Source organism: Coregonus lavaretus, assembly GCF_964263955.1.
Source record: "Coregonus lavaretus genome assembly, chromosome: 26".
NCBI classification, from domain to species: Eukaryota; Metazoa; Chordata; class Actinopteri; order Salmoniformes; family Salmonidae; genus Coregonus; species Coregonus lavaretus.
The window spans coordinates 38,176,074-38,186,465 of NC_140013.1; the positions used below are offsets into that span (position 1 = coordinate 38,176,074).

The 10,392-nt window shown below is 47.1% G+C and overlaps 1 protein-coding gene across 2 annotated transcripts; it reads left to right on the forward strand.

Moving 5' to 3' along the window:
* The first annotated feature begins 6 nt into the window (after positions 1-6).
* Positions 7-5,901, forward strand: LOC311101657 (cyclin-L1-like). 2 transcript variants are annotated; one of them, XM_084142802.1, is made up of 6 exons: positions 7-3,245; positions 3,794-3,898; positions 4,006-4,165; positions 4,463-4,574; positions 4,726-4,818; positions 4,945-5,901. In XM_084142802.1, the coding sequence occupies exons 1-6, from the start codon at positions 3,108-3,110 to the stop codon at positions 5,405-5,407; spliced, it is 1,071 nt and encodes a 356-aa protein (XP_083998928.1). In that variant the 5' UTR covers positions 7-3,107; the 3' UTR covers positions 5,408-5,901. The 2 variants fall into 2 exon arrangements, with proteins under 2 accessions (XP_083998928.1, XP_083998929.1); XM_084142803.1 differs by having other exon boundaries at positions 4,024-4,165.
* The last annotated feature ends 4,491 nt before the right edge of the window (positions 5,902-10,392 follow it).

Sequence of the window (10,392 nt, forward strand, 5' to 3'; positions counted from 1 at the left end):
CCTAGGTTAAGCAGTTTTTAAATACTTTTTTATAGATAGCTCTAGAGAACTATTGCATTCTACTTTAACATTTTTCTAGTTTACTTGCTCTAGATTTGAAGTAACCATCCTGAAGTATTTTTTTGACTCAACCGTTTTCTGGGTATGCCTTTTTGATGCAGTAGTTAAAGTGTACCGTTGAACTGTCTCTTTGATTTTCCCAAACTGACGTGGTCTCCAGACATGTCTTACAGGCTGATCCTGCTCAGGCTTTGTCTCCAAGGACCTGTCTCGCCACCCATCAATATCCACCGGCCACTTTTTGCAGTAGTCTTATCAGTAGTCCACAAGTCCAAAGTTCAAACCCTCAGCAAGTCTAGGGAAGCCTGTTCTGGGGGACCCCTGTGGGAGCTGGTTTTCTGAATATTGTCTAATTGATCTGAAATCATATAATTCACAGCCCACATACACAAGGATCACACTCCAGGACTGGCTCGGAGTGGTTAAATGTGTTCAGACTATTCAGAGAAGGCCAGTTTAGATTTCAATGTGTTCAGAGTTTTTGTTTTGTCAGTAAAGCTAGGTTTTGCAAATCATCCCCAGCATCCATTGTATCCTGAAGGGGACACTTTGGGTGGGAAGGGGTTGCACCAGCAGTCTTCTGTTCTGTCACCCCTCATCTTTCTGTTTCAGTTTGTCTGACTGCTTGCTAGACGCCAAAACCATCAGTCAGAAATGTCCATTGTCTGTCAGATGTTGCCATGACTTGCCTGAGCTATAGCTTATCAGGGTCACTGAAACTCCCAACTAGCTGCAATTTAGAATTAAACTTTAAACACAACTTGAACCCTGTTACCTTACATGACAGCATTGTGCAGTCCTTTTTGATGGAGAGTTCAAGTTGAAAGCTACCTTACATATTGAAAGAACAGCTTTTCTATCTTAACTGTAGAGTGCAGCATGCCATCTCATCCCACAGCTCTAGTCTGACCTGTCCAATCTGATCCTTGATCTGTGGTTAAGGGAAACTTCCATCTCCTCTCAGCCAAGAGATGAGTCGTTGCCTCTATAGCCCATGGCTGCATTCTACTACGGGCTGCTGTACAGTACCAGTCAAACGTTTTTGGACACCTACTCATTCAAGGGTTTTTCTTTATTTTGACAATTTTTTTTCATTGTAGAATAATAGTGAAGACATCAAAACTATGAAAAAACACATGGACTTATGTAGTAACCAAAAAAGTGTTAAACAAATAAAATAGCCACCCTTTGCCTTGATGACAGCTTTGCACACTCTTGGCATTCTCTCAAGCAGCTTCACCTGGAATGCTTTTCCAACGGTCTTGAAGGTGTTCCCACATATGCTGAGCACTTGTTGGCTGCTTTTCCTTCACTCTGCCATCCGACTCATCCTAAACCAGCTCAATTGGGTTGAGGTCGGGGGATTGTGGAGGCCAGGTCATCTGAAGCAGCACTCCATCACTCTCCTTCTTGGTCAAATAGCCCTTACACAGCCTGGAGGTGTGTTTTCGGTCATTGTCCTGTTGAAAAACATATGATAGTCCCACTAAGTGCAAACCAGATGGGATGGCGTATCGCTGCAGAATGCTGTGGTAGCCATGCTGGTTAAGTGGGCCTTGAATTCTAAAGAATTAACTGACAGTGTCACCAGCAAAGCACCATCACACCACATCCTCCATGCTTCATGCTGGGAACCACACATGCGGAGATCATCCGTTCACCTACTCTGCGTCTCACAAAGACATGGCGGTTTGAACCAAAAATCTCAAATTTGGACTCATCAGCCCAAAGGACAGATTTCCACCGGTCTAATGTCTATTGCTTGTGTTTCTTGGCCCAAGCAAGTCTCTTCTTATTTGTGTCCTTTAGTAGTGGTTTCTTTGCAGCAATTTGACCATGAAGGCCTGATTCACACTGTCCCCTCTGAACAGTTGATGTCTGTGACTTGAACTCTGTGAAGCATTTATTTGGGCTACATTCTCTGAGGCTGGTAACTCTAATTAACTTATCCTCTGCAGCAGAGGTAACTCTGGGTATTCCTTTCCTGTGGCGGTCCTCATGAGAGCCAGTTTCATCATAGCGGTTGATGGGTTTTGAGACTGCACTTGAAACATTTTCCGGATTGAGTGACCTTCATGTCATTTATCTTTGCTTATTTGACCTGTTCTTGCCATAATATGGACTTGGTATTTTACCAAATAGGGCTATCTTCTGTATACCCCCCCTACCTTGTCACAACATAACTGATTGGCTCAAACGCATTAAGAAGGAAATAAATTCCACAAATTAACTTTTAACAAGGCACACACCTGTTAATTGAAATACATTCCAGGTGACTACCTCATGAAGCTGGTTGAGAGAATGCCAAGAGTGTGCAAAGCTGTCACCAAGGAAAAGGGTGGCTACTCTGAAGAATCTCAAATGTAAAATATTTTTTTGATTTGTTTAACACTTTCCTTTTGGTTACTACATGATTCCATGTGTTATTTCATAGTTTTGATGTCTTCACTATTGTTCTACAATGTAGATAAATAGTCAGAATAAAGAGAACCCCTTGAATCAGTAGGTGTGTGCCAACTTTTGACTGGGACCGTATACCTCTGGTCACCTCCACCTCGGTCGTCTCTGCATTCACATTCAGTTTGCATGCGCACTTTAGAAAGACGTCTCAATAGTCAGGACCTCTGACTTGAGTAGTTTTCATTTCTTTGGACGTCATATTGTTACGGTAAGGACCTGTGGGCTCTAGCTCCATCTACACAGTCCTGTCCGGTGTACAAGCTTTTCATCTGTGACGCTGCATGTCCAGCACAACACCAACATGGATGCACCTGAGAGGGGAGTAGCAGGACAAAGCTAAACTAGTCTCCCATACCGTTAGCCTATTACTATTTCAGATGCATAACTGTCTTTATTGGCGTGGTCACCAACTGTGGTCCTCTAGAGCTGCAGGCTTTTGTTTCATCCCAGCACTAACACACGGTTCAAGTAACTAATGGTCAAGCTGAAACGAGCCTGCGCCACCTGTAGCTGTAGGGGATCAGCTGGTGACTCCCCAGACCAGTGTTTCAGTGTGATGTTGGGGAGGGACATGAGGCTGTGGGGAGATGGTGCTATGTTTCTGTATGTTGCTTGTGTCTTGTAGGAACTACATGAATGACAGCCTGAGGACCAACGTGTTTGTGAGGTTCCAAGCTGAAACTATCGCCTGTGCCTGCATCTACCTGGCTGCCAGAGCTCTGCAGGTTCCAATCTCCCCATCTCTAGTCTTCCCCTGACCCCCACCATCTCTAGTCTTCCCCTGACACCCACCATCTCTAGTCTTCCCCTGACCCCCACCATCTCTAGTCTTCCCCTGACCCCCACCATCTCTAGTCTTCCCCTGACCCCCACCATCTCTAGTCTTCCCCTGACCCCCACCATCTCTAGTCTTCCCCTGACCCCCACCATCTCTAGTCTTCCCCTGACCCCCGCCATCTCTAGTCTTCCCCTGACCCCCGCCATCTCTAGTCTTCCCCTGACCCCCGCCATCTCTAGTCTTCCCCTGACCCCCACCATCTCTAGTCTTCCCCTGACCCCCGCCATCTCTAGTCTTCCCCTGACCCCCACCATCTCTAGTCTTCCCCTGACCCCCGCCATCTCTAGTCTTCCCCTGACCCCCGCCATCTCTAGTCTTCCCCTGACCCCCGCCATCTCTCCTGTAATAGGATGAGTCTCTTAACCAGTGTTCCTTACCCATCCTATTGAATGGCCCTATTTGTAGCATCATTAACTAAGTGCTGTGTGTCTGTAGATGCCTCTCCCATCCAGACCTCACTGGTACCTGCTGTTTGGAGCCACAGAGGAGGAGATCAAGGATATCTGCATCACCACCCTCAAACTCTACACCAGGAAGAAGGTACAAATCACCCCCTAAACCTTCTATCAACGCTGTAACCATGACTGTTCATCCATACATCCTCCTGCTGTATAACACAATACACCACACACCGTACCTTCTTACAGTCTCTCTCTCTCGGCCAGCCTGACTATGACCACCTGGAGAAGGAGGTAGAGAAGATGAAGATGTCTCTGCAGGAGGCCAAGCTGAAGGCTAAAGGGCTGAACCCTGATGGGACCCCAGCTCTGTCCAACCTGGGAGGCTTCTCGCCCGGATCCAAACCCTGTGAGTTTACCTTAATATAGCTGTTAATTTAAACCCGGCGTTTACCATAGCTGTTAATTTAAACCCGGCGTTTACCATAGCTGTTAATTTAAACCCGGTGTTTACCTTACCATAGCTGCTCATTTAAACAAGTGCCCTGCCCAAGTCAAGTCATCAGATAGAAAAGGACTTTGATTATGTTGGGTTCATAGTTCAACCTGTCTGAAGATATATTTTTATATTTTTTGTGTGTTAAGTACAACAATATTACACTTCTAAATGGGGACACCCGGTCTAATGACATGTTGTGTTCCCCAGGTTCCCCCAATGTAGTGAAGGTAGAGGATAAATCTCCGAACCCCCAGGCCCTCAAACCTGTAAAGAAAGAACCAGACAGCAGAGCCCAGGGCTCCAAAAGCCCACACAACGGGTGAGGAACACACACACACACAACTCTTAACTACTCTTAAACATAGCAGGGCCTTTCGTTCTGTAAGAAAATGTTTTATTTTCCAATTTTAAGCGGACACCCCTAATGGAAATGGCACCTTTATGTCTTTCTTTCTGTCTCTCTCTGTCAGGCTGAGGAAGGAGGCTAAGATCGGGAGGAACAGCAGGAGTAGGAGTGGATCCCTTTCCAGAACTCGCTCGCGATCACGCTCCCCACGCAGACAGTAAGACTTTAGTACTTAATTCATTATGTATGCTTTACTACGGTATTTTACAGCCAGTGTCACACTCGCATGTAGTAATATTCAGCTGGACCCCAGTCTTAACACTTCTCTTTACTCTCTCTTCAGTTACAACAGCCGGCGCAGTCGTTCTGGGACCTACAGTTCTCGTTCTCGCAGTCGTTCTCACAGTCGCAGCCCCTCACCCCGACGCCATCCGTCCTCCCCCCTCCTCCTTCCACACCTCAAGCCAAAGCCCGGCCACCATGGCAACATCGACCCCAAGCCATCGAGTCGTCATAGCAGCAGCGGCGGAGGGGCTCACAAGAGGAAGAGGTCAAGGTCGCGCTCTGCCAGCAAAGGGGAGAGGGGACGGGAGAGAGGGAGGGAGCGGGACAGAGACCGCAGCACGTCGGACCTCTCGTCGGCCAAGAAGCACAAGCACGAGAGAGGTGGGGCTGGGGGAGGACATCACCGTGGAGACAGGAGGGAGCGGTCCAGGTCGTATGACCGAGAAAGGGAGCGCACCCACAAGAGCAAACGCCATAGCAGCAGCAGTGGACACTCAGGGCACGGACACCATCGCCGCTGAACCAGGGTCAGGAGGGGTCACCTCCACTCCTTAATACCAGTTTTGTGTTCTGCTTTCCCACAATCCTCCTTTTCAAACCTTTTTTAGTTTACATGTAAATGCTGGACTTGGCGAGAACATATTTACAGTGTAAAGATGGTTTAAACTGCTGATTTATTGACAACGCTTTGATTTATAAAAGCGACTGAAGTGGAAGAAGGAATTAATGTGTGTACAACAACAACAACCTAATAATTCAGGACAGACATCAATACTTTTTGCACAGTGGACTGAAGAAAGTGACTACCGGTTTCTATTTGTTTGATCTAAAGCAGTGTTCTGTACAGATTGCAAAGGACTACTGGGCTTTTCTAGAAACAGGCCATATCCTTTTACAGCTGGATGCAGACTCTTAATTTCAGAACCTTTTTAGGATCGTGGTGAATTTGTTACTGGTTTTTAGTCTGCACGTGTTCATGTCTGATTTTTACTCAATAAAAAAAAAAGACTGACAATTGACTGTCACTTCTTTTGAAACACCAAACTACAGGTCATGAAAAGCTGCTATCACTGTAGGCTGTGTTCACACACCCAGCCCAATTCTGATATTTTTCCACTAATTGGTCTTCTGACCAATCAGATCAGCGCTGATGTGATTGGTCAAAAGCCCAATTAGTCTAAAAATATCAAATTGAGCAGCCTGTGTGAACGCAGCCAAAATGGGGATGTTAAACACAGGCCATGTCCTCAGCCCCCAGCTCTATCCCACAGTCTAGCTGGCCACTCATCTACTGGCAGCAAGGACTGGTGTTGTCTTCATGATCCAGGTGTGAAAAGCTGGCCTTCACATTCTGGTAATGTTAACTCTGGCATCACATTATCAAGTCCTAGTACCCTTTTCTTAACATTGTAAGTAATTGCTCTAGGATAAATACTTTCCATTGAATTGATTTATTAAAGCCCAGTGTGATACCCCATTACGTGTAATTCCAAACCTGCAGATTACGCCTTATTACACTGCAGAGTGTATAGGGAAGTGATACTGGTAGGTAACATGAACTCCCTGTTAGACAATGTTTGGCCAATATGTAATTCGTCATGTTACGAACTACGGATTGTAGTTTATGTTGAATGTTCTGATGAGCATGTATTATGTTTCACCACAAGAGGGCATCATACCACCCTGCATCCCACAGCTGGCCTCGGAAGCTAAGAAGGGTTGGTCCTGGTCAGTCCCTGAATGGGAGACCAGATGCCGCTGGAAGTGGTGTTGGAGGGCCAGCAGGAGGCAGTCTTTCCTCTGGTCTAAAAAAAAAATATCCCAATGCCCAAGGAGAGTGATTGGGGACATTGCCCTTTGTAGGGTGCCCTCTTTTGGATGGACGTTAAACGGGTGTCCTGACTGGTCACTAAAGATCCCATGGCACTTATCGTAAGAGTAGGGGTGTTAACCCTGGTGTCCTGGCTAAATTTCCAATCTGGCACTCATACCATCATGGCCACCTAATCATCCCCAGCTTCCAATTGGCTCATTCATCCCCACTCCTCTCCCCTATAACTATTCCCCAGGGCGTTGCTGTAAACGAGAATGTGTTCTCAGTCAACTTAACTGAAAAAATAAGGGTTAAATAAATAAAAGGGCAATACTAGCTTAATATACTGTTGAGCCTGAAGTGCGGATGTTGTAATCACAGCAGGCCAGGGGTACTAGGATCTGGCCCGATTCTCTCCTTCATCCTCTGTCCCCCTGTTCTCTCTCCTTCACCCTCTGTCCCCCTGTTCTCTCTCTCCTTCACACCCTGTCCCCCCGTTCTCTCTCTCCTTCACCCTCTGTCCCCCTGTTCTCTCTCTCCTTCACACCCTGTCCCCCTGTTCTCTCTCTCCTTCACACCCTGTCCCCCCGTTCTCTCTCTCCTTCACCCTCTGTCCCCCTGTTCTCTCTCCTTCACCCTCTGTCCCCCTGTTCTCTCTCTCCTTCACACCCTGTCCCCCCGTTCTCTCTCTCCTTCACCCTCTGTCCCCCTGTTCTCTCTCCTTCACCCTCTGTCCCCCTGTTCTCTCTCTCTCCTTCACCCTCTGTCCCCCTGTTCTCTCTCTCCTTCACCCTCTGTCCCCCTGTTCTCTCTCTCCTTCACCCTCTGTCCCCCCGTTCTCTCTCTCCTTCACCCTCTGTCCCCCCGTTCTCTCTCTCCTTCACCCTCTGTCCCCCTGTTCTCTCTCTCTCCTTCACCCTCTGTCCCCCTGTTCTCTCTCTCCTTCACCCTCTGTCCCCCTGTTCTCTCTCTCTCCTTCACCCTCTGTCCACCCATTTTAACTAAACAGTTTTGTGTATTAATAAGACAGCGGACACCATAGTGTAAGTTTATGAGTACTGTTGTACATAATACTACACAATGGATAATTTTTATGCATTTGTCTGTGCAAAAATGTTAACACAACCATGTGTTAGTGTTTAAGGAAAGAAAACACACGTATAGGAAAGTGACCTGTACCTACATTCCCAATGTATGTCTGGAATTAATTTCCCCTGGAAGGCTACTGAAGGTAATGTGCTGCATGCCTCTGGCGGTACACTACAGTATGTGAGCGAAACCCTTACTTTGCAACATGTTGTTAAATCACACATTTCCAGACTAAAGGTTTTCTTTATGAGCTATTTCACTGTGTCATGAAAAAGCTTAGAATGACCGCCACATTCCAGCACTCTGATTGGAGCATAGAACCCCACAGCGAGGGAGCGGATCAGTGCTGTTAGCTATGTTTAATATGGCTTTTAAAGCCCTACTGTACGTACATGTGTGCGTGCACACTTTTCACACACATGCATACACAAAAACACATGTATGACTTCAAATGCATGCCAAACACCCACCGCTGAGCCACTTCATTGGGAAGGTATAAACATTGATACAGAGGCCCATTAGAATGGACTGTGTTGGAGTGAGGGTGCAGCCGTCGATCATCACGTTGAGTTGACCCAGTTTCTTGATGAGGGAGTCGGCCCATGAGCATGGTCTCTGTTTTGTCATCATTTCATTAAAAAAAAGTTGTTGCTCATCCAAATGTTCACTTTACACAGACTGTCAACAACAGAAGGGGGCGGCAGAGTGGAGTTTAGTTTAGTGTGGATGTACATGTGTGTCATCTGCATAACAGTGAAATCTGAGTCCAAATTGACAGAGGATTTTACCAAGGGGTAGCATGTAAATACTAAACAGTAATGGACCTAACACTGAGCCTTGTGGGACACCTTGTGGGACACCTTGTGATACAGGGGCTGGGGAAGACATGCAGTTGCCAAGGGAGACAAACGGTTGTCTATCAGATAGATCGGAGTGGAACCAAGCAAGGGATGTTCCGGAAACTCCAAGAACCCTCTCCATGCGGTCAGTTAAAATCTGATGACAGTGTCAAATGCTGCAGACCGGTTCTGGAGGATGAGGATGGAGATGTTCCCAGCATCAGCAGCACAGAAGAGGTCCTTCACTACTTTTACCAAGGCAGTTTGAGTGCTATGCATAGCCCGGAAGCCAGACTAGAGGGGTTTGAAAAGTTCATGAGATGCCATGTGTTGTTGGATTTGTGATGCTACCACCCGCTCAAACACTTTGGCGAGGAAGGGGCGTTTTGAGATAGTCCTGTAGTTGGTGAGGATCTCAGGGTCCAGGCCCAGTGTCTTCAGTATGGGAGTTATAGCCTCTGTTTTCAAAGGAGTAGGAACAATGCCAGATGTGAGGGATGCATTTACAATGTTGACCACCAGGGGGCAGAGAACAGGGAGGCATGCCTTAACTAAGGCAGTAGGCATGGGGTCAAGGGAGCACATGAAGTGTGAGACTTTTGCAGCTGTTGGTAGATAGCCTCCACTTTGTTTTGAAAGGAGGCATGAAAACTGTCACAGAGGTCGGTGGTGATTGTGAGAGAGGGGTTGTCCAATGGGCAGAGAAGTTTGTTGATGGTTCAGAAGAGCACTCTTGGGTTTCCTTGTTCATTCCTTATGATGTTGGAGAAATAGGCAGATTTGGTTGTGGCAAGTGAGTCCTTGCAGTTGTGAATGTGGTCTTTCTAGGCCTCCTTATGGATAATGAGCCCTGTCCATTTGTAGAGCCGTTCTAGTTGTCGTCCTGTGGCTTTCATGGCGCGCAGCTCAGGAGTGTACCATGGCACTGGGATGTTGAAGGAGGCCACCTTGTTTTAAGGGGGTCCAGAACATCCTGGTGGAAGGAGAGCTGTTCTGTGAAGAGAGCCTCCCTCCCACTGTTCTCCCTGTACCCCCTTTTACTTTCTCTCTCCTCTCTTCTCTCCTCTCCTTCTCACTCCTTTTCTCTCCTCTCTCCTTCTCTCCTCCTCTCTCTCCTCTCTCGTTCTCTCCTCTCTCCTTCTCTCCTCTCTCCTTCTCTCTCTCTCCTCACTCCTTCTCTCTTCTCGCTCCTTCTCTCTCTCCTCTCTCCTTCTCTCTCCTCTCTCCTTCTCTCTCTCCTCTCTCCTTCTCTCTCTCCTCGCTCCTCCTCTCCTTCTCTCTCTCCTTCTCTCTCCTCGCTCCTTCTCTCTCTCCTCTCTCGTTCTCTCTCCTCTCTCGTTCTCTCTCCTCTCTCGTTCTCTCTCATCTCTCCTTCTCTTCTCCTTCTCTCTCCTCTCTATTCAGCTCCCCTCTATTGTCTTTCTCTCAACGTTCTCCCTCCTCTTCCTCGTTCTCCGTCTCCCTCTCATCTCTTTCAAACCACTTGTGCTTCAGTAATCCAGAGAGTGAGTGTGCATTAATCAGCCTCACACAGAAAGGAGCTGTGGAATGATAATAGAGAAAATCACACCACTTTGTTGCCGTGGGTTTTCATGGGGACACGTGTTGAGTATGTTTAATTAACATAGGGTACATCTCCATTAGACAGCGGGGCTACTGGGGGCTGGTATTCAGGTGTTTTAAGGTCAGTGAACATCTCCCATTTGGAGTGAGAGGGGCCACATCTACACACTGTCTGTCTATTTCTGCGATGATTGAGGAGCCA

Bases quoted from the DNA above. Each gene is read 5' to 3' on its own strand.
- LOC311101657 (XM_084142802.1), top strand. From the start codon at position 3,108: ATGGTGCTATGTTTCTGTATGTTGCTTGTGTCTTGTAGGAACTACATG. The intron at 3,246-3,793 runs GTTCCAATCTCC...GTGTGTCTGTAG, and splicing joins TGGCTGCCAGAGCTCTGCAG to ATGCCTCTCCCATCCAGACC. The intron at 3,899-4,005 runs GTACAAATCACC...ACCTTCTTACAG, and splicing joins AACTCTACACCAGGAAGAAG to TCTCTCTCTCTCGGCCAGCC.